This window comes from Oncorhynchus kisutch, linkage group LG14, assembly GCF_002021735.2.
Source record: "Oncorhynchus kisutch isolate 150728-3 linkage group LG14, Okis_V2, whole genome shotgun sequence".
Taxonomy (NCBI): Eukaryota; Metazoa; Chordata; class Actinopteri; order Salmoniformes; family Salmonidae; genus Oncorhynchus; species Oncorhynchus kisutch.
The window spans coordinates 60,161,236-60,184,347 of NC_034187.2; the positions used below are offsets into that span (position 1 = coordinate 60,161,236).

A 23,112-nucleotide genomic window follows, 5' to 3' on the forward strand; every position below is an offset into this window, starting at 1 on the left:
AGGAAAAACGGCTCACAACATATTCGTGCTCCCCACTGCCACCATGCAGCACTATTATACCTTACGTTTTAAGATTTGGGATTGTTTGAGTAAGAAACTGACGGAAAGGGGGAAGGATGGAAATCTAGTCAGTTGCACAACTAAATGCATTCAAACGAAATCCTCTTCCGCATTTAACCCAACTCCTCTTAATCAGGTGTGCTGTGTTTAGTTTGGAGTGCATTTTATATTTGCAGGTAAGCTTTGTGCTTGTGTTGCTGAAAAGGTTAGCCTCTTAAATGGAATGTAAATGCCAAATTATTACTTTACACATCTACCCCTATAGACTTCACAGGAAAACAATGTTTTTGTAGAAAACAAGTCATAAAATCCAGAAGTAAATCGTTCCATCCTTTATTAAACATAGCTTGCAAGAGATAAATATTACAAAGTTATTTCCTCCAAAATTAGCTTATTTTTTCAGTCAATGCATAATCGTTATTAATCAACTGGCAGTATTCAAACAGCATTAATATTTTTTATTTTAATTTTTCTTTGAAGACAGTTAAATATCAAGACTGTGCAAAAGGTCAGGATTTATATTTGAAATAAAAAACAAAAAGGGATTTATTTTCTAGGATAAAAATGAATTCTCTTTTCACCCATTCCCCAGATGTCCATTCAATTGATACAGATTGATAATGACTCCATGACATTTTTTTTCTCACAAATGTAATTTACAACATCAACATTATGCAATGTTTAAACTGAGGAATTGCTGTTCATTTTACATGTATAAAAGAAAAACTTCAGCATATTCCCTTGAAAATTTAGAAAATTATTTGCAATGAATACACCCCCCCCCCCCCCCCCCCTTCAAAAGTTCCCTGTATTTCCAACAATAACTAATATGCCAAGAGTACATTAAAGGATACCAATAAAATAACATAATACATTTGTTTAGCCAGGAAATGTGATCAATCCTCCATAAGAATAACATCCCAATTAGTACACCCCATAACTATGACACGGTCTTGATGGGCAGCTTTATCTGCCTTAGAATGTTTTAGACATAACCCTATTCTTGAACTCACTTATATGGGAGTCAGTTTGAAACATGATAATTCCCCCAAAACAAATGTTGACCAGAACAAAGGTGATAAGGACAAGATTTCTCTCATCTCCAACAGCTCCTAGTACATTAGATTTTAAAAAGGTAAAAACAAATAAAAACATTTTACTTTAATTCAATTTATATTTTCCAATGGAAAACATGAGCATATTTTCATATTCATATGGAAGAAAGAAAAGGAAATGTAATTTTTATACCTGTCATTTCAGACATGGTTAGCCCTGTAGTTTAATACAGAAATTGAAATCAACAAAACACAGAGAGCTGTTTCAGAGTGAGATCTGTGGATTTGATGACTCCTCCGGGGTAATACTGTCTGTCAGTGGTTTGATCATGCCACGTCCTCACAAATTAAGTCTGCATGGGTTCATCCAAAGTAAAAAAATACACTGAACAGTGTTGAGTTTCTAATAGAACATACATACAACAAACATACGTGAACCTGACATTCAAGCTCAAAGCCCGTGGAATGGATTCAAACTCCATCAGAACAATGATCACTTTTCCGGCAAACACTACAACATTTTTTTTATATATATAAAAAATAAAAAATACATACATTCAGGGATAAAATGTGTCTAAAAGAAAGAATAATAATAATAATCCCATACATTTTGCACATTTGTTACACAATAATACACAGTGATCACAAAACAAAATGACAACTTTCACTATATTCATGGCTTTTTGTTTGCTTTTCTACACAATATACCATTAATTTTTTTATCGAAGTGAGAAAAAAAAAGCATATGTACATTAAGTCATTATTAGTTCTGACATAGCAAATATCATGTAATTTTTATTTCAGTCAATAAAATGTTTGATTAAATTTGATTTTTTTCTTGAAAACGTAAAACATAACAAACAAAACAAAAATACTTAATTGAGACATCAGAAATAGGACATTTAAAAACCCTAAAACAGTTGACATTTCAAAAAAAGATTGTGGTTGAAATTACAAAAGGTGTGTGGATGTGTCTATTAGTCTGCAAGAGAGAACAAGAGAGAAAGGAGCTTCAATATACAAGTCCAGCTTCATAGCAAAAGGACATAGAAAAATGAGACAGCCAAATCAAACATATGAGGGGATGGGAAAGAAAATGTACCCCGATATAAAAAAAAGTCATGACATCCTATTCTAGCCAACCACAAAAGAGGGACTTGATTGACAATTGTATAAGCAACAAAATCAAATCTCTTCTGAATGTAAACTTCCATTCACATCTATATATTGCACCTGCCAATCAAACCAAAAGGTAGTTTCATAAATGACTTGGTGTGTATTCAGTATAAATAACTTACGAGAACTAGGAAAGGGGACTTGAGATTTCATAGGCCACTGCATGAGTGCACTTCACTTGATACACAAAATCTGTATCTAGTGTGCAGAGCTTGCACCCAATTTAATGTAAACCTGTCATGTCAGGCCTGCTAAACTGTGCACACCTAATGATAGTAGAGTGTTACATATCATGAGATTGATCTAATCAGTTGATTACTCCATTTCAAAGAATCCATCTTGATTGGTTCAGCTCCTCAAAGCTTCCACTCGAACAGTGTTTGTAATGCCATAAACTCTCAGCCAAACCTTACAGGTTGTCAGTGTGTAAGAGGATGACAAACTCCAAATTCCACAACTCTTTGAGGCCAGTGAACAATACAGGTGAGATATTTTTAAGTGCCAATATTATTGCAGTGTTGCCATGGATCTTTCCATGGTCCTTTGGCTTTACTTAAGTCTTTCTATGGCCATCAGGATGGTGATGTGCCCTATAACCCCTGATTCTGCAACCTACTTGACCAGATACTGACATAATACGCTGTTGAGCCATTGGCCTACAGATGCACATTTTCTATGTCATTCAACAGTTGACCTAAATTCCTGATACAGTGAGAGGTAAGATTGAAAATATGGTTTACAGCAGTTACAGCAGTAAATAATTCAACAATCCTTTAAAAGCCTGAAATAAAGACTGAAACCTGTGACGTTGAACCTAGCACAAACTAAAAGTCCTGTCTGATCTTCCCAACACTAGCCATAAACCCCTTATAGCTTCTACATGGACGCACATGTAAATACTTAGTTCCTATGCCAGCCAGACAAACCCCAAATGAATTGAAGATCCGCTGGTCTACCTCTGAGAAATACTGCACATTGACTGAACACTGCTTTAAATGTATTTTATGACCTGTAGCAAACTTGGCTTAGCGAGTCTACGGGACTTCAAAACCAAACCGAAAAACAAACAAACACAGAAAGTGCTGCTGGTGAAATGTACGTGGCAGTGGTAAGTGTTGACAGGAGTGTGAGACCATGCTCATATGACCGACGTCCCAAAGGTCAATGGGGGGCAAAAATGGACTAAATCACTTGTCACTGCCAGTGTTAACAAACTTGTTCAAATCATTGACAAAAGTAAGAGGGTTAACCAATTGAAAGTCATCTGATACAGTCCACATGAACACTCTGGACAATGGTCTCTCCCGACTCTCTTGTAGACAATCAGATGACATCCGCACCTTGGGGGACCTGTGAATTGTAACATTCTTATTCTCTTTTTAAACGTTTTTTTTTTTTAAATTTCTTTATTTTATTCATAATAAGAAAAGTGCTCCTCGAGAATGAGGCATCTCGTGTGCATTGCCTGAACACGATGATTGATCCACGTCTCTCCCATTTTAAAGATAAATCCATATCAGTCTCCTTTCTCTCAAGCTTGTCATCGATACATAATCCATATAGATATTTGAATAGTTTCAATCTGTTCACAATTTTTTGATAATTATCGTCTCCTGGGGCAAGTACCTCTGAGATACGCAGCCTTTTCTAGAGACGCCGCAAAAAAAAACGAAAAACGACAATCAAGAAACCCTACAACAACAAGAAGAAAACTAAAAATGTGCCACCGCCAGCTCGAGTCCTCACCATTTCCCTCACGGTACCACAAGGAAGTTGGGTTTAGAAAGGGTTGAAGTCTCTGGACTTGAGGCATTGAGGGGCAATGAGGGATGTTGGGTGCAGCTTTCATGACCCCATTTTCAGGCCAGTGCCGAGCACCGAGATGGGACGATACGCCAGACTCCAAAATGGCTGTCACGCTCCTCCTCTCTGCAGGCCATGGCCTCAACTGGTGACACGGCATGTATTTTTTTCTCTCCGCAAACACCGGTGTACTTTCCTGTGCTTATTTAATTGATTAGTTTATCTATTTATCCACACCTTAGTGCGCACTTTGTGGATCCTGTCCTTGCTCCCATTAATACTGTGTCAAACAAAAATATTAATAGTGCTTCCTGGTTATGATCCATTATCTTTGCTGGTCCACTCAAAGCAGGGCAGTCAGTCATTGGACCAGTGTCCAGGTGGATCCGGTTCATTCCGCATGATCTCTCTCTTACATAGCGGTATGCCCATCTCTTTTGATGCTTTAAAAATCTTAAATTAAAGAACCGCACATATGGAGTGTAGCAGGGGAGGAACTAAAATAAAATTAATGTGAAAAGAAAAACAAAGATATCCTAAAGCAACCCTGCAACAGTACCCCCTACCTCCCCCCAAAATAAATACAAGTAAGGGTATGAATTGAAAGTGAGGCGCTCTACGTAGAATAACAATAGAAAAGCTTAATAAGTAACTGAAGCTGTAACAATAATCATAATAATAATAATAATAATAGTAGTACAAATAATTTGAGTCTTCGCATTAATTTTTGCTATAGTAAGAAAGTCGAGAAGATGCACTGACAGTTTGGTTGTCTTTTGTCTGGCTGATTGTGTCGTTTCTCAGGCTGATTGTGTCGTTTCTCATGGGTTAGTTTAGGTAGGCACACGGACAGGCACTGCATGCAATGGGGTGGGGGAGGTGGTCAAGTTTTTTTTTGTGAGGGCATGGTGGCGGGGGGGGGGGGGGGGGGGGGGGCTGAAGGTGGCCCTTGGGGTGGGGATTGGGAGGGTGGGGGTTCATTTTTGTCCGTTGATGGACTGTGATATGGAGCGTGGCGGGATCATGTCCAACAGGTACTCCCTCTGGCGGTCCGCTAAGCTGGAGCCTTTGTTGGCCCCGACCCCTCCTTGGTTCAGGTAGGCAATGTTCAACCCTGGGAGAGAAGGAGAAAGCAAGAGAGAGAGAGAGAGATAGATCAAGAATAATAGAGAAGGAGAGACCGAGAGAGTTCAAACAAGAGGTTGAGAGAATGAACAAGGAAAGGGAAGTTAAAAGGACAGGAAGAAACAGAGGAAAAAGAGAGAGAGGAAGAAAGAGGAACACATTTAATAATAAAACATATTTAAAAATGAACAAAACACCTGCTGTGTCTGTTTTGTCCACCAGGGATGGGGTAAATTCCAATTTACTTTGAAACGCCAATGTAAAACTTCAATTAATTTACTTATGTTGAATTCAATTACAATTTCAACAATCTTCAAATTATGGAATTTGACTGTACACATTTTTTTATTCAATTGAAATTGTAAAACAAATATTTGGAATTGAATGTAATATATTTGTACATTTCACAGTTAATGCACTCAATACAAAAAATGTACTGCAGGATTTGTTTACAAATGATTTCAACTTGGATTTCTATATGTCCAGTATAGCTAGGCTGTCTGAACAGTGACATGATCAGCCTGAGGGAATTTAATTGGAATTTGTGGAATTATTGTTTTTTGAATAACCTAACATTGGAATTGAGAGGGTTTGAATTCCCTCTGAATTCAAAGACTGACCTGGAATTTTTATTGAATAAAATCAAATTTTCAGGGAGAGGGAATTTAATTATATAGAATGTAAATTGTTTAATTAACCCCAACCCTGCTGTCCACCTGACCAGAGATTAGATGTTTGTTAGACAATCATAGGTATGACAATTTTTATTACAATAATACTTTTTTTATGTATGCTCATCTTTGCAAAAATGTGTAAAACCCATCGTGTCTCACTCTTCCTTTGAATGCTAACCATTTGGACAACACCTTCAGGTAAAATGCATTATAATGCTTTTATAATACATTTTAAGACTTGTCATAAGCACATATTACCCCCATATTATCATAATTATCTCATCATGATCGTGACTAAATTAAAAAGCCATTTGGGAGCAGTTTAAAATGTTTCAAATTTGCTACATAGAGAAACATAACTTATTATAATAACACATAACACATGCTTATTACATTTTAATCATTTAGCAGACACTCTTATCCAGAGAGACTTACAGAATTGAGTGCAAACATGTTTGTACTTTTTCATACTGGTCCCCTGTGGGAATCAAACCCACAACACTGACATTTGCAAGCACCAAGCCACACGGGACCAATTATGTACAGACCATTCGGAAAGAATTCAGACTTTCTCCACATTTTTTTTAATGTTAGTCTTATTTTAAAATGAATGGATTAAATAAAAACATTTCCTCATTAATCTACACACAATACCCCATAATGACATCACAATACCCCATAATGACATCACAATACCCCATAATGACCAATAGAAATTCAGACCATTTGTTAGGAGACTCGAAGTTGAGCTCAGGTGCATCCTGTTTCCATTGATCATCCTTGAGATGTTTCTACAACTTGGAGTCCATCTGTGGTAAATTCAATGCATTGGACATGATTTAGGAAGCCACACACCTGTCTATATAAGGTCCCACAGTTGACAGTGCATGTCAGAGCAAAAACCAAGCCACGAGGTCGAAGGAATTGTCCGTAGAGCTCAGAGACAGGATTGTGTCGAGGCGCAGATCTGAGAAAGAGTACCAAAACAGTTCTGCAGCATTGAATGTCCCCAAGAAGACAGTGGCCTACATTCTTAAATGGAAGAAGTTTGGAACCACCAAGACTGTTCCTAGAGCTGGCCTCCTGGCCAAACTGAGCAATCGGGGGAGAAGGGCCTTGGTCAGTGTGATGACCAAGAACCCAGTGGTCACTGACAAAGCTCCAGAGTTCCTCTGTGGTGATGAGATAACCTTGCAGAAGGCCAACGGAAGTCACTCTTCCGTAAAAGGCACATGACAACCCGCTTGGAGAACCTAAAGGAATCTCAGACCATGAGAAACAAGATTCTCGGGTCTGATGAAAACAAGATTGAACTCTTTGGCCTGAAGGCCAAGCGTCACATCTGGAGGAAACCTGGCACCACCCCTAAGGTAAAGCATGGTGGTGGCAGCATCACGCTGTAGGGATGTTTTTCAGCGGCAGGGACTCAGAGACTAGTCAGGATCGAGGGAATGATGAACGGAGCAAAGTACAGAGATGTCCTTGATGAAAACCTGCTCCAGAGCGTTCAGGACCTCAGACGTGGTGAAGGTTCACCTTCCAACAGGACAACGACCCTAAGCACAGCCAAGACAATGCAGGAGTGGCTTCAGGACAAGTCTCGGAATGTCCTTGAGTGGTCCAGCCAGAGCCCGGACTTGAACCCGATCTATCTCCTCTGGAAAGACCTGAAAATAGCTGTGCAGCGACGCTCCCCATCCAACCTGACCTGATCTGCAGAGAAGAACAGGAGAAACTCTCCAAAAAAGGTGTGCCAAGCTTGTAGCATTAAAATTCAAGAAGACTGGAGGCTGTAATCGCTGCCAAAGATGCTTCAACAAAGTACAGAGTAAAGGGTCTGAATACTTATTTAAAATGTGATATTTTTTTGTTCAATGTAAATTAGCAAAAATGTCGAAAAACCTGTCATTATGGGGTATTGTGTGTAGATTGACAGACACATTTTTAAAATTAATTTTAGAATAAGGCTGTAATGTAACAAAACCTGTAAAAAGTCAAGGGGTCTGAATACTTTCCAAATGTATTGTATATACAGAAGGGACCAGACTTCTAACATGTAATGGCATTATATCTGCAGGCTTTTAGGCCTAAGTGAAGTGTTACCATAAGGGGTTCTCAAAAACCCACCGGGGATGTTGTAGATCTGGCGGCGGCCATCATGCTGGATCCGACTGCTGCCACCGCCGCCACTAGTTCCGCCACCACCACCTCCTCCACAGCGCTGCTTCCCCGTCATCCCCAGCAGGCCGCTGGCCACGGAGAGCTGGGAGGCCTGGGCGAAGTTGGAGAGGACGCCCCTCGCCGAGCTGGAGAGACCCCGCTGCATGGAGGCCTGAGGCTGGGGAGCCTGAGGGAGCAGAGGGTGAGAGAGAGGTGGAGGAAATCAGTGACCTCCAGATATGTCGGTCCAACCAAAATGGTTTTGGTAACATAACGATTTAAAATATAATATGATATTGTGCCAGAGTAAAGTCTACAAATGCTGCAAGCTACAGACACACCCCAGATTTAAATGGGGCCTATAGATGGTTGATTGAAGCATATAGCTGGATCTACGCAACAGATTGGGGTGGGCCAAGGACTCATTTCAATATAAAAAAAATTGACAACTTTTGAGGTCTGACAACAACCAACAAATAAAGGTTTGTCTCTAAGGTTTCTTAGTGTAGGCCCGTTACCTGACGCAGGGCGTGATGTCGGATCATGGTCTCAGCCTTGCCGACGTTGGGAACAGTCGGAGCCGTGCTGGGGGAGAGGGCTGCCTGCTGCTGGAGCCTTTGCTCAATCTCCTGTTAAACATGCGGAGAGCGAGAGATAAGGGTTGAGACAATGAACAACAGATGGGAAGAAAAGGTTGGGACAGGGAGAGAAACAGACAAGAAATTCAAGTACAAAAAGGACAGCCGCACACACTACTGTAGAAAGATTTCAACAGTCAGAGCATGTCAGTGGTTAAGTGGAAAAAGTAAATTGGTTCACGCCGACAGCTCAGGGTACTAGAACATAATAAGGTCACACCCTCTGACAGCTGTCAAAAGAGGTCAGCCACAAAACGTACTTATCATTAAAACACACATAGTTTGTAACATTCCTGCATACTAGTATATTTGACCTAACCCTGCTGTAAAGCCTGTTGTGTATCTCTTTAATCCATGCTTTATTAAACAGCTGACCTGCTCCTGCTGCAGGGCCTTGACGAATGCGTTCTTCAGCCTATTGGTGTGCTCCGCCTTCAGGGCCTTCTTCTGATTGGACGTCATGCACTGCTCGCAGAGGATACGCCCGCCTTTCTCCTGCTTCCAGTGTGGGGTGAAGTCGATCCTGCACTGGGCGCAGAAGAAGGGCTCCATGCGTGACAGCGCCCCCCGCAGCTTTCCTGATGAAAGGCAGGAAAGAGGCAATTATTACAGGTTTTGGTTCTAAATGAACGTGTTTGAGGGGGTTTGTTTAAAAAGTCACTGTCAAGGTTTTCCAGATTTCTATGAAATATTACCTATAATTAATTACAATATGAGCAAAATAGTTTCCTTCCAAATTTAATTAAGTATGTTAAAAAACAGCTTTTATGTGTTTGAATGGCGTGGACAACCCAAAAACAGAATGGTGTGGGCGTATACCGGTCATTACAAATATGCATGCGAGTAGACCGGTGATTAACCAGCTCATCCTCAGGAGGAAAAAACAGTCTATTTGAGATACAAGTTTGAGTTGGGGTTTAAGTGTTTTTTTCCCCCCACCAATTTATGCTTTTGCTACAAATATGAGTATAGGATGAGTTAACATTATTTGGGAATAAATTAACAGAATATTAAAAGTTAGATCTTCACTGGACAGTTACTTTAAGCACATTGAGGCGCAGAATCTTGATCATATAATGAGTAGTTATTTGGGATGCAGTGAGATTTGGAGAGGTGCCTGTGCAGTGGCTCACCCTGGCTGTCGATGACGCTCTGCACCACCTCCTCCAGGCCCACCATGTAGATGAACTCGCTGTTGGCCGCCGACGGCAGGAAGTGCAGGAGTGGGGCTGGTGGCTTGGGCGGCGGGATCTCCAGCAGGGTCTTCTCCAGCTGTTTGCGCAAGGCCAGCTTGGCTGCCGCCTGGCTGCTGGCCTGGTCCGCCAGGGAACTCACGCCGGAGCTGCTGCCGCCACCTGTGCCGCTCGACATGGTGGAAGGGCTAACAGCGCCCATTCCGCCGCTGCCCATCCCCACACCGGCCACGCCGCCAGCCGCCGCCTGCATGTGGGCCAAGTTCATGTAGATTGCAGAGGAGCCCGAACGCTGGGACGCCGTCACCTGCTGGCTAGTGGCCTGTGGTGCGTTCAACACACGAGGGAAAAGGGGCACAGCGGAAAGACCGTGAGACAAGTTGAAGTGATTGCTATTATTCACACAGAATGGTCCTCTCTGGGTGGTCTTTATGACTTTTACACATTCTCAATGAATGTAGTGGTAACTTCCTCCAGCCATGCTTGCACTGATCCAATGCTTTTAAATGCAGGAGGTGGAGTGACTGAGTGGATACTCATGGGTGAAGAGTAGAGTCGAAATGCAACCGGAGTTCGCTGAAAAGTAGAGAGCACCATACCTGCTGGTAGCTGACGTTGCTCATGCTGCCCGTGCTAGAGCGGCTCATGCCAGACTTGGAGGGCATTCTCTGGCCCTGCAGATGGGACGGGTTGGGGGCGATGACCCTCTGTGACATCATCATCGGGGGCAGGGAGGCGTTGGCCCCCGACCTGATGACTGTGTGACCCTGTGGAGAGAGGAAAGGAAAGGTTAGAGGAAATTAAGAGAAGGAATGTCCAGCAGGGATGGAGGAAGAGGGACAGAAAAAGGTGAGAAAGTGATAGAGAGAAGAGAGGGTTAATAAAAATGGGGAGAACCATGACAGGGTAACAATTAAATGTGGATACATTTGAATTAATTCCACAAATGAATTGACCAGGAATTCACATTTGCTACACTGAGTGCCATTGAAATACAGAGAGCCAGTCAGCCACGAACGTAATGGATATATGTTGTACCGTTTGTTGTCACTAGAGGGCAATAGATACTTACGTGGCCTTATCTTCACAGTTCAGACAGTCAATGTGAAATGCTTACATTTATTTATTTCATCTTTATTTTACTAGGCAAGTCAGTTAAGAACAAATTCTTATTTTCAATGACGGCCTAGGAACAGTGGGTTAACTGCCTGTTCAGGGGCAGAACAACAGATTTGTACCTTGTCAGCTCTGGGATTCGAACTTGCAACCTTTCGGTTACTAGTCCAACGCTCTAACCACTAGGCTACCCATAAACAGCTGACCTGACCAACCCAGTCCAATTCAAGGGATCATGGCTCAAAGCACTGTCTTCCATATATAGATGTCAGATATCAACCTAACCAGGAACCATATGCTTTTCAAAACACAAACATGATCCAAAGAGTAGTGAAATAGTTTTGCCGAAGCATGCACCCAGAAATTAGCATACAGTATTGATCCTACAGCGTTGGTATGTAATGCATTACAAGACGTTCCAACCGAAGGAGCAATAATGCTTTTGGAGCTGTGGATAGCAGGTTTGACTCAGACCAGGGGTGCAGGTTGTGTTCCAGTCAGGCTACTGCCAAACTCACTGCAATAAACAAAGACACACGCACACACACACACCTGTGCAGTGCGGAGGTTCTGGGGCTCTGGGGTGTGCATGCCAGGGCGCACCGGCAGCTTTCCCATCCCCTGTGAACTGTGGATGGGGGACGGCTGCACCGAAGAGGGGCTATTCTGGACCACAGGTACCTGGATTGGTTGGAATAGAATAGTTTGAATTTAAAAACAACAATAAAATACAATAGAGAACAATATAAAGATGATAAATCAATTGCTGCAATATATTATAAGTTATGATACAACATATAAATATTAAGGTCAGGTCTGGCAGAAGAATGTGGCACACACACACTCTTTCAAACAGAGACACAAACCACACACAATAACGTCACTGATACCCTATAACAGATCTATGCTATGTTTACTCTTGCTCTGACATTGAGATGTTTAGTCTGTCTATCAGCACAGTTTCACTACTACCTCAAATAGGGGCCTTAGGTAACACTGCTACCTGCGGGGCCGTTCACATTTACACCGTGAGTAGAGGTTGTACTAGTATCAGGCTGTTTAGGTGGCTATACATTCAAACAAGAGTGGCATTAGCCTGTATTTTGTGAGATACAGTAGCCATTAGAATATCTGACGCCCTTTTTGATTTGTTACCTGTTGATTATCCAGAGTAAAGTGACGTAGTTGGCTAAGGAATTCAAACACCAGTATATTGTCACATACTAGGGTGCTGGGTCTCATTTGACATTTTCTATAACGATATTTCAATCTACTTTCTGAATTGAAAATGAAATATGGAATTGATGTCAATGCTGATACTAACCTTCTGCACAACGTTCTCCTTCTGGATCTGGCTCTGCCGAAGCTTCTTGAGCAGCACCAGACGGGCCTCCTCCAGACGCAGCTCTTCCCTCAGAGCCTTGATCATCTGCTGTCGCTCGTCGCCATTCTTCCCCTAGAACACATATGGTACACACTCACTTGTTTATGCATAGGACAGTGAAGGGCTGACAGGACAGGTTGGAGGAGTATGAGTATGTGGACAGTGGGTCAGATTTGAACCCACACAGACTCTGGGGTCAGTGACTCTAACCGCTAGACCACACAGGCTAAGTGGTGACAACGTACCTTGAAGATCTCCAGGTTGGCCTGGTGCAGCCTCTCTCCGGGGTGGGGCGTTCCTCTGGGACTGGATGCCTCGTTGTCCGACAGGATGATCACGTCCGGGGACGGAGTGTGTCGCTCACGGTCCACGTCGCTGGAGGTGGGAGAGAGCAGGTTCAGCGACGAATGATGACTAACAGAGGATGAATGGTGTACTCTGTTTAGCACTACATAGAGCTACACAATACTAAACAGGTTACAACAATATGCACTGTACATGTATAAGGTGTTTTGGTTTTTAAAAAATACACTTCCAAAGTCTACATCTTCTGAACAACTAATTTCAATCTGCAATTACCCACGAATCACCTGTCCTACATCCATTTTAATCATGATTCTTACCCTCTTCTGGCGCTGAAGTCCACTGGTTCGTCCACCATGTTCTCCTTGCCATTCTTACTGGGGCCTCCGTGTCCCCCCAGCCTCCCGTTCATCTTCTCCTCATAGGCCGCTGCCGCGCCTGCCAGCATACTTTGGTGGTGGTGGTGGTGGCGGCTCCCCCCCGGCCCCCCTTTGCTGCCGTCCAGGGATCCGGCAGCCACCGCTGCCGCCCCTTCCAACGCGGCCAGGTCCTTGCGCTTGAGCAAGGCCAGCATCTTGAGGCGCTCCATAGCCTCGTGGCCCTCCATCTTGAGGCGCTTGGCCAGGGCTTCTTCACGCTCCTCGGACGTCTCCAGGCCCCGCTTGAGCAGGTTCAGCCTCAGCGCCTCCTCAGACATCCGCTCCATCCTGGAAACTAAGGAAGGGAGGGAGGAACATGATGTTCAATTCAATGCAATTTAAATCAATTCAACCAGATATTTTAAAGCATTTCACAGATACTTATGAACCATGGTTGAGAGTGAGCCTATGTGAAGATAACACATCAAAACGAACAGTCTCACCCTGCAGCTATGTATTTTATAGTGAAAATAGAGGCTTAGTTGTTCTTTCCGTGTGCGTGCGTGCGTGCAAAATTGAGAGTGTGGGATTGCTAGTTTCCTGACCGCCCACTGACTAACTACTCAATCAGGCAACTCCCTGACAGCATCGAATTAACTAATTACACAAGCATTACATTTAGATGATACCAGTCATATTCACCGCTTGATAGCACTAATATTCACCCCTTAAAAGTCAACATGTTTGATTCTTTCAAAGGAGGGATTTAACTTTTTTTTAATATATATATCTGAAAGCCTACAGAGTTCTCATCCTCTTCGGTGAATCTGTGAGTCTGAAAGTGAACTTTCACCTTGAGTGAATGGGGGTATTCTTATTTCACAACTTCACAAGATGACATCAGGTGCATTGACCTGTGACTTAAGTGACAATTACGTTAATAAGTGGATGACGGTTATTCATGTCGTCATATTAAAACAAGTTCCTATTCACCAAATGAATGCATGAGAAGGAACACACAAATAAAACAAAAGTGTGTTAAACATTGATCTGGCATTTTAAAGTAACCTACATTGTTGTTCAAGACTTTAGGACAGGGATCATCAACTAGATAGATAGAATATTTGACTAAAACATCATTTCCAACCTTGCTTAGATTTGTATACAATCACATCTCTCTTTATTATGAGTGGGAATACTTTGGGGCAGATTCCCAAAATTAAAATCACATGGAGGAGATTTGCTGGTGTTTTTTAGGTCCAACAATGTTTTTTAGGTCTTTTAGGTCCAACAATAACAAATCAAATGATTTTGCTCAGAAAACTTGGGGGCCCAAATAAAATCACCCTTTAGCCAAATTCAGCCCACGGGCTGCTAGTTGGGGAACCCTGCTTTAGGGGATGCTTGATGAATTCCATTGTGTGGGGTTAAGGCCAGTAACCGAAAGGTTGCTGGATCGAATTCACGAGCTGACATGGTAAAAATCTGTCATTCTGCCCCTGAGCAAGGCAGTTAACCTGCTGTTCCCCGGGCGCCGAAGACGTGGATGTCGATTAAGGCAGCCCCCCCCGCACCTCTCTGATTCAAAGGGGTTGGGATAAATGCGGAAGACATATTTCAGTTCTAGGCATTCAGTTGTACAACTGACTAGGAATCCCCCTTTCCCTACTATGTGGATCACACCAGTGAGGAAGACTTTGGTTGGGTGGCAACCAATGACCTCTCACAAGCACAGCTTTGTCATGTGACTGATTGCTATAAGTAGGCTGACTGAGCATTTGGTCCAATCAAAAGCCTGCGTCAGGAATGCAAGCTGGAAGTGCAAAAAGCCTCAAAACACAGACACAGTAATTGCACGTTCACTGAATAAGGCAACAATATCAGATTTTACATTTTGCACATTCATCTTTAAAAATCACGCGAAAGGAGCCCTCGGTCTGTACCGTTACAGTACAGCCGTAAAGTCTAGATTCCAAAGACAGGTCCTATAATATCCACATAGGAAGAAACATTTATCAGAGGCCAGTTTCAATCCAGATCATACTAGATAGTGGATGTTCACTGTGGGTGGAGAACATATGAGCATGAGGTCATCAAGTGCCCCTGAGTTAAATTGTGCGCACACATACAGAGTCTGCTCGGGTTTGACCATGTCACGTACAAGTGATCTAAATGATCATGTGTGTGCGTGCTAGTCACACTAGGTTACGCTCGCTTGGGTGGGCTATGGATGGCCCGAGGACAGACGCACTAGACAGTGTGCGTCGGCTTTTGTCTACTGGCAACTCCCTATCTGCCCAATACATTTGTATTCCAGTCAGCATAGACAGCAAGCCTGAGATTAAGTGCATTACTATCAGGTGTTGCACTGCACAGTGAGTGCTCTGACGTCTGCATTGGTTCCTAGAAATCTTGCTCTGCATAGAGAGGACTTTCTGAGGTAAAAAGCACACAATTCAGAAATGAACTTACAAAAACCTCTCCGCTGTCTACAAGTAGACAAAACACAAGATTGCAGTCAAAATACAAAGACGTTAAAAAGGAGCAAAAGACATGCAGAAAATAAACACCTGCAGATCAAAAGCACAAGATGTTGGTGACACCCTGCGGAGTACATTTAAATCTATGGATGTTAAGTTAGAAAATCCGGGAAATACCTTAAGATTTCTACAACAACCAAAAAAAATCTAGGTTTTCCCTGGCAGCATATCTGTATGGATTTCCATTGCAGATAGACAGCATCAGATGAAAAACCATCCCAATTAAGAAACTATCTAGATTCGTATTCAGACAATGCGCGCGGAGAGCCGAGCTCATTCTTAATAACAGAGGAGGCCTTCAGTGATGCATATATGAGTGCACTGCACCAACAGTCAAACAGTGCTGTAGTAGTAGCACCATGGGTGATGCCTCATCTGTAGTCACACGTACCACCTCAATGCAGGTGTTCCGTCATATGACGCTTCCCCATCACAACAGGAGTCCATGTGTGTCGTAACTGTTAACCTTCCAGTTCTGTTATGTAAATGAAAAATAATACCTTTTCACAGGGGAATGCTTCAGGGCCTATAAGTTATACAGTAGCATTATTATGGTAGTGTTACCACTGACGCTCTGACCTTATTCCCCTTGGTGACAGGCACAGAGGCTGCTAGACTAACTGCTCTGTGTTCAGCCATGTTGACTGATGGGGTCTGATTCGCATCTGACCTCACAGAAATGGAGGCGTTTGACGAGGTACGGTACGAAAAACAGTCTCCAGATACCCCAAAGGACCTCTGACCGAAAGTCAACAGCGAGCAGACTTCCACCAAAGACTGGTGGCTGTGTTCCAATGAATCCTTGGTCCTCACAATGCATTCCAACAGTCTACTTTCTTGTGAAGTATTCCGTTTTTTGCCTATTGCTTTAGAACCGAGGTTTCAATCCTGGTTCAAATGAGTCTCACAAAACTTGAAACCGAAGAAAGACTCCACCACTAGTAAAGTAATGTCCAGATGTTAAATGGTCTCAAAGACAAATGGATCCCAACTGCCAAAATAGAATAACCTTATCACAAAGAACCTTCCAAAGCATAGATGAGTGTCTCATCTATACATGGGGCTGTTTCAAAATCACATTTACCTACAAACATGGAGTCAGACATCGAACTGTGTTACAAAAAGGATCTGGATCTGAGCTCCTGAACACACAACTCTCAGAACACACTCGCCAAGTGAAGGGCAATGTAGAGGACAAGCGCCTCAAGGGAAAGTCTGTTTCTCTGGCTTCTCAAAACAGTCCCATTCTGTTTTAAACTATTAGAGACAATCAGATACTCTGACAAAGGTCTTTGTAAGACCAACAGCTTGGCACATTAAATTACTGAAATGTGCATTGTTCGCAGATACTCTTTTCTACAAGTTAGAGTCCAAAATGTTCTCAACTTCAACACTGAATCTCGTTAGATTTATTTGTCCCTCAAAGGGTCACAGTACGCAAACACCTGCTTTGAACTGACCTTTGTAAGACTGAGCCATCAGCAATAGTAGTTCACTTGCAGCATTGTACAGGAACCATCACTAATTAATCCCAAGGGCACAACATCTAACTCTACAAAAATGTCATGTAACGAGAGCCTCCTCAATTGGAATTCAAATAGAGATTTAATTGGCCCCTTTTAAATCACTTTATCACTTCCCTGATAGCGGATTATTCCTTGTGGTGTCGTTTTATCATTCCCCCTCATCTATAGCATTATCTTATTCTTCTGTCTGGCACCATTAAATCCATTCAGCCTGTCATTCTGTTACATCTCAATATTATCATCTCCAGATCTGAAGCAGTTCCTTAAAAAAAAAAGTGGAATGTTTAATGATAACCTACTATCCCCTCCTCAATAATAGGGACTCAATGCAAGTGCACATTCACCTCGTTTCATTTTGGATGCCTCAAAGGCATGATGCGAATCACAGTCTCCATTTCGTGTAAAAAAATAAATAAACACCCTTGCAACCTCCATGCCAAGCCACCCACCTCTAATGAGAGACAGAGGAAGAAGAAGGGAAAAAAGAAAGCACAAGCACGTGCATGGCCAACAATGGCACTGGCCCGAGCCAATCAGAGTGGCTACTGTGGTGCACGTCAGTCTCCCCCCCCATCCTCCCCCCCACAGTGCCCCCGTCCGCCTTTACATAATATAATGACTGTTTCAGTCAGCTGCTACACAAACCAGACTCTTTCTACCCAACAACCCTTTCCCCCTTATCCTTCCGCCTAAAATGAACACCCCTGCGCTCAACCTCTGCTGCCCCCCCCCCCCCCCCCCCCCCCCCCCCCCCCCCCCCTCCCTCCTGCACACGCGCACTCCATGCCAGACTCAAAGCTTTGGGCACTTTGCCAGCCAATGCAGCAGCAGCTAAGAGAATCGAAAAGAAAGAAAGAGACTGTACGAGAGGGAGAGCGAGAGAGGGAGGAGAGACAATTTGAGAAAAGAACATCATCCCCTTTACCCCAAATCGCAATTTTTCCTTTAACCCCCACCCTTCTCTCTGTATAGAGTTCCTCACCTCACGTCGCCATCAATCCAGAGGGATTCCACAGCAATGCACACACACACACACACACAGTGGTTGTTACAAGTAGCATAGTCGGACCACAGTGACAGTGAGGAGACGGAGGGCAAGAGGGGCCTCCTACCCCAAAAATTCAGTACACAGGGAATTAACAGGCCATGCCAACATAAGGCACTCTTTTGTAACCCCCCTCATCCACCCTCCCCCTCCTCTTCGGCATTCTACTACAGCTGTGCCACACCACAAAGAAGTGTGCATAAGCGACCCCTCCCTTCTCCTGCACCCTTCCCCCCCCCCCCAAAAAAGTACATTTTTTTCCCCTCTCCCCGTAGTTGTAAAAAGAAACACACATACTTACTTTCTGGGGGCCCCTCGAAGGTACTGAAGGTACTGACCCACACAACTGGCTTTTTTTTATTTTTAGGAATGCATTTTCATTACACTACCCTTATCTAAAAAAAAGTGTGTGTGTGTGGGGAAGAGAGGTAGGGGATGGGTAGGCAGATAGAGGAAGATTGAGCAGAAAAAAAGATGAGCGCTCTGACACGCTACCCTGACATAATGCCAACCCTTAATTCCCCCCGTCGCCCATCCCCCCACCGACACACACCATTTTCTTTATGCGCACGCCACTGCTGCCTGTCGATCAGATCAGAGCATGCACACACGCCAAAATGTCCGCCTCTTTTTTTTTGGGGGGGGGGGGGCACCCCAAGAATCCACCACATCCAGACATGTCTGCACAATCGGTCTACCAATGCTGCTTGGCATAACTGGTTTGGAGAGTTGACCAAACAGGACAAATGCCAGATGGTGGGGTACAATAGTAATAAGACCATTTGCAACCACACGGTGGAATCTGCAGCTCATTTCACGCATGATCTGCATCATGACAATTAATTTGGCTGATGCAACTCCTGCACCTCACCGTCCCCAACACGCTGGTGGCACCACATCTTTTATCCAGGGTGAGAGAGAGAGCGAGAAAGAGAGAGACTGAGGGAGAAGACAGGGAAATTCTTCACCTCCTTCTGACTCAACTTCACACAAGACTATGAGATCTTCCTCTTTTTCGAATTTCATTTTTTGAAACAATTCGTTTCGTCTGATGGTGGGGGCGCTTATCGCAGAGGCGCAGGGGGCGGGGGGGGGGGGGGGGTTTGCCATCACCACCCCGCCCCCTCATCTCCATCCTGTGATCTGGCCAAACTCCCAAAAATCTCTGGCTCTACCCATCCAGCTCGTCTGATCACCCACCAGCTCAATTGGCTCAATTAATCATTCCTCTTCACCGCATCGGATGCCAAGCGAGCGTTACGGGCATACAAAATGGCCGCCGTCGCCATAACCCAAGTGGACACTTACCCTTGTTAAATGCACATATTTGTCATTATCAGTATCATAACAGTTATCCTCATGACCGTATAAAAGTTACGGTTACGCCTTTAAGTAATGTATAGAATCACAAGGCTGTGGGCTGTGACCCAGTTAGGAGTTATTAAAGCCTTGTCACAGGGTCAGACAGGGTGAGCATTGCAAGTGTCTGGGGATGCGGGTGGCTGCTGGGCTCTTTCTGGAAACGCATGATCCAGTCCTGCTATACCCACTTGGCCTTTTATGTGGTTTGGAGGCACTACTATGTACATATGCTGAAATCAGGAGTCTAATTTATTAACTAGCTTGCATAATCCACAGACTTCAAATCAAAGTCGTATTACAGCGTTTCATGGCATTTCTCCAAAGACTAAGTTCATGCGGTTGAGGTATAGGTGCCTATTTGTAATGTTCTGTGAAGTAATGCTGAGTGATTAACCAACATTTAGGTTATTTTTATAAAATTAACTTGACCTAAATTGGTTAAATTATTTGAACTCAATTTTGTTTGTTTATTTTATGAGATTTCAATGCTCACAATGTTATTTTTTGTTGATACATTAGATCCAGACTGAACTGTGCAATGTAGTAGGGAGATGTGGCCAATATTCTACATAGTTTAGCACACAAAACGTGGTAATTAACTGCAATTACCATAATCCATTGTGCATCTATTTGTCTGGTCTGTGTTTCTTTTATGCCTGCTACTGAAGAGACAGAAGAACGTGTGATTGTGAGGGGATATAGAGAGCAGCTGTTGCTTCACATGATCTAAGTGATTGATAGTTGGTATAGAGCATTCATGAAAGTATTCAGACCCCTTGACTTTTTCCACATTTCGTTAAAATTATTCTCAAATTGATTGAATTGTTTTTTTCTCTCTTCAATCTACACACATTACCCCATAATGACAAAGAAAACATGTTTTTGGTCTTTTTTTTATTTTTTTAATAACAGGAAATATCACATTTACATAAGTATTCAGATCCTTTACTCAGTACTTTGTTGAAGCACTTTTCTCAGTGATTACATCCTAGAGTCTTCTTGGGTATGACACTACAGGCTTGGCACATGCTTGTATTTGGGGAGTTTCTCCCATTCTTTTTTGCAGATCCTCTCAAGCTCTGTCAGGTTGGATGGGGAGCGTTGCTGCACAGCTATTTTCAGGTGTCTCCGGAGATGTTAGATCGGGTTCAAGTCTGGGCTCTGGCTGGGCCACTCAAGGACATTCCGAGACTTGTCCCATAGCCACTCCTGCGTTGTCTTTGTTGCGTGCTCATGGTAGTAGTCCTGTTGGAAGGTGAACCTTCGCCCCAGTCTGAGGTCCTGAGCGCTCTGGAGCAGGTTTTCATCAAGGATCTCTCTATACTTTGCTCCGGTCATCATTCCCTCGATCTTGACTAGTCTCCCAGTTCCTGCCGCTGAAAAACACTCTCACAGTATGATGCTGCCACCACCATGCTTCACTGTAGGGATGGTGCCATGTTTCCTTCAGATGTGACACTTGGTATTCAGGCCAAAGAGTTCCATCTTGATTTCATCAGACCAGAGAATCTTGTTTCTCATGGTCTGGGAGGCCTTTAGGTGCCTTTTGGCAAACTCCAAGCAGGCTGTCATGTGCCATTTACTGAGGAGTGGCTTCCATCTGGCCACTCTACCCTAAATGCCTGATTGGAGATGTGAGAACCTTCCAGAAGGACAACCATCTCTGCAGCACTCCACCAGAGGAACTCTGGAGCTCACCCAAAGTGACCATTGAGTTCTTGGTCGCCTTTCTGACCAAGGCCCTTCTCCCCCGATTACTCAGTTTGGCCAGGCGGCCAGCACTAGGAAGAGTCTAGGTGGTTCCAAACTTCTTCCATTTAAGAATGATAGAGACCACTGTGTTCTTGGAGAACTTCCAATGCTGCAGTATTTTTTTGGTACCCTTCCCCAGATCTGTGCCTCGACACAATCCTGTCTCAGGGCTCTACTGAAAATTTATTCGACCTCATGGCTTGTTTTTTTGCGCTGTAAACTGTGGGACCTTATATAGACAGGTGTGTGCCTTTCCAAATCAATTGAATTTGCCACAGGTGGACTACAATCAAGTTGTAGAAACATCTCAAGGATGGTCAGTGGACACAGGATGTAACTGAGCTCACTTTCGAGGAAAGGAAAAACAAGTTAATCAACTTTAGAATAAAGGCTGTAACGTAACAAAATTGGGAGAAAGTGAAGGGGTCTGAATAGTTTACGAAGGCACTGTACTTAAAAGAACTACAAAACAGTGATTGTCAGACAGCATAGGCAGCAGCTCTATAGAAATGATGATGACTTGGAATCAAATAAGTCATCAAATAAAACGAACAAACACAACAACTGAAATATTTTATTAAGGTAATGTGAATAAATGATGGTTAATAAGTGATAAGCAGCAATGGGCCGTCACTACAATCATGCACATGTATTAATTGTTTTATTCTGTGTTACAGCATTCAACCCAAATAATCAAAAGTGAAAACCGTGATTATTTTTTAATAATCGAATGGAAACCGAACTGACTTCAAATAGCACTAAATCACTCAGCACTACTGTGAAGTGAAAAGAGAAGTGTTGAGTCAGTTTCTCTGAGGCTATAGGGCAGAAATCTTTCAAATTTGAGCTCAGTGCCCATAGCCATTGATGTCTGACCAATCTCCAGTTTCACATTCCTAGTTCCAAAGCAGGGTAGCCATAGACATAGGTTGTTGTGCTTGTGCCACAGATAAATATAAAACTGTATGAGGGATAACAAGGAACGTAGAAATACTGGCTCTCCATTGTGATTTATGGATTTCTGAAAGACATCCAATGAAGCTTTCTCAAACTGGTGAACATTTACTAACCAGCTGAACATTGCAATAATGCTATTGTAATAATGACACCTGACATCATGTGTAGGTCATATCACTTGACAGATTTCCGTTGCTGAAAAATGCTTCCTACACGTGACTGGTGTTTTTAAAATTGGCAGTGACCCACGAGTATCCCTCACGTATCCTCAGATTTTGAGTACCTCTGAATTCCACAGGCTGTTTACAACCCTAGTATCAAGGGATCAGATAAGGGCCTATTTTCATTAGTGTAGCTGGTTGCTCCGAACTTCTGAGGGATATTTATGATTTTCAAAATCGGCGGCAGACCTGTATTTCTGCACAATGGAGACAAAGTCCAGATTTAAAATGGTTTAGCTGCCCTGCTCAGGGTTGAAGGTCAGCACGACAAACAGCCAATCATTTGTGATTAGGATAGCAGTCCTATGGGGTTCTGCAAAGCAGAGCCGAGACACAGTGAGCTCGCTTTCACAGGCGACAACGCACTAGATGAGAGTGCAACATCCCCAAGGGCACATAAAGCAGAAATATTACTTCAGCAGCAGACACTGGCTTCATGATCTCATACTGCAGCCATTCCTGTGCCTCGTAACTCCACAGGAGACGATCACAGGTGACAAAACACCATAAAGGGTCAGAAACGCTGGGGTTGCAGAAGTCCTATTTCTGCCTTCCCTCCATTTCACTCAAAATCTCTTCGGTTTAATAGCATTTGCAGATGATCCATCCATCCACCCTTCTTGCTTTTATAGTGCTTATAGTTAAGGGAAATGCATTATTGGG

The 23,112-nt window shown here is 43.1% G+C and overlaps 1 protein-coding gene across 2 annotated transcripts in view; it reads right to left on the reverse strand.

Annotated features, from left to right (window-relative positions):
- Positions 1-377: 377 nt before the first annotated feature.
- The window catches only part of LOC109904432 (transcriptional repressor p66-beta-like), a 41,736-nt gene continuing 19,001 nt past the window's right edge, over positions 378-23,112 (reverse strand). The window contains exons 2-11 of one of the 2 annotated variants that reach the window (XM_031788682.1): positions 13,008-13,401; positions 12,630-12,759; positions 12,325-12,456; positions 11,553-11,681; positions 10,484-10,651; positions 9,825-10,206; positions 9,067-9,269; positions 8,572-8,682; positions 7,997-8,240; positions 378-5,208 (exon numbers count right to left, since the gene is read on the reverse strand). In XM_031788682.1, the coding sequence (XP_031644542.1) occupies positions 5,072-5,208; positions 7,997-8,240; positions 8,572-8,682; positions 9,067-9,269; positions 9,825-10,206; positions 10,484-10,651; positions 11,553-11,681; positions 12,325-12,456; positions 12,630-12,759; positions 13,008-13,393 (2,022 nt within the window). In that variant the 5' untranslated portion in view covers positions 13,394-13,401 and the 3' untranslated portion in view covers positions 378-5,071. The remainder of the gene's footprint in view (positions 5,209-7,996; positions 8,241-8,571; positions 8,683-9,066; positions 9,270-9,824; positions 10,207-10,483; positions 10,652-11,552; positions 11,682-12,324; positions 12,457-12,629; positions 12,760-13,007; positions 13,402-23,112) is intronic. The other variant, XM_031788683.1, reaches the window with a different exon arrangement.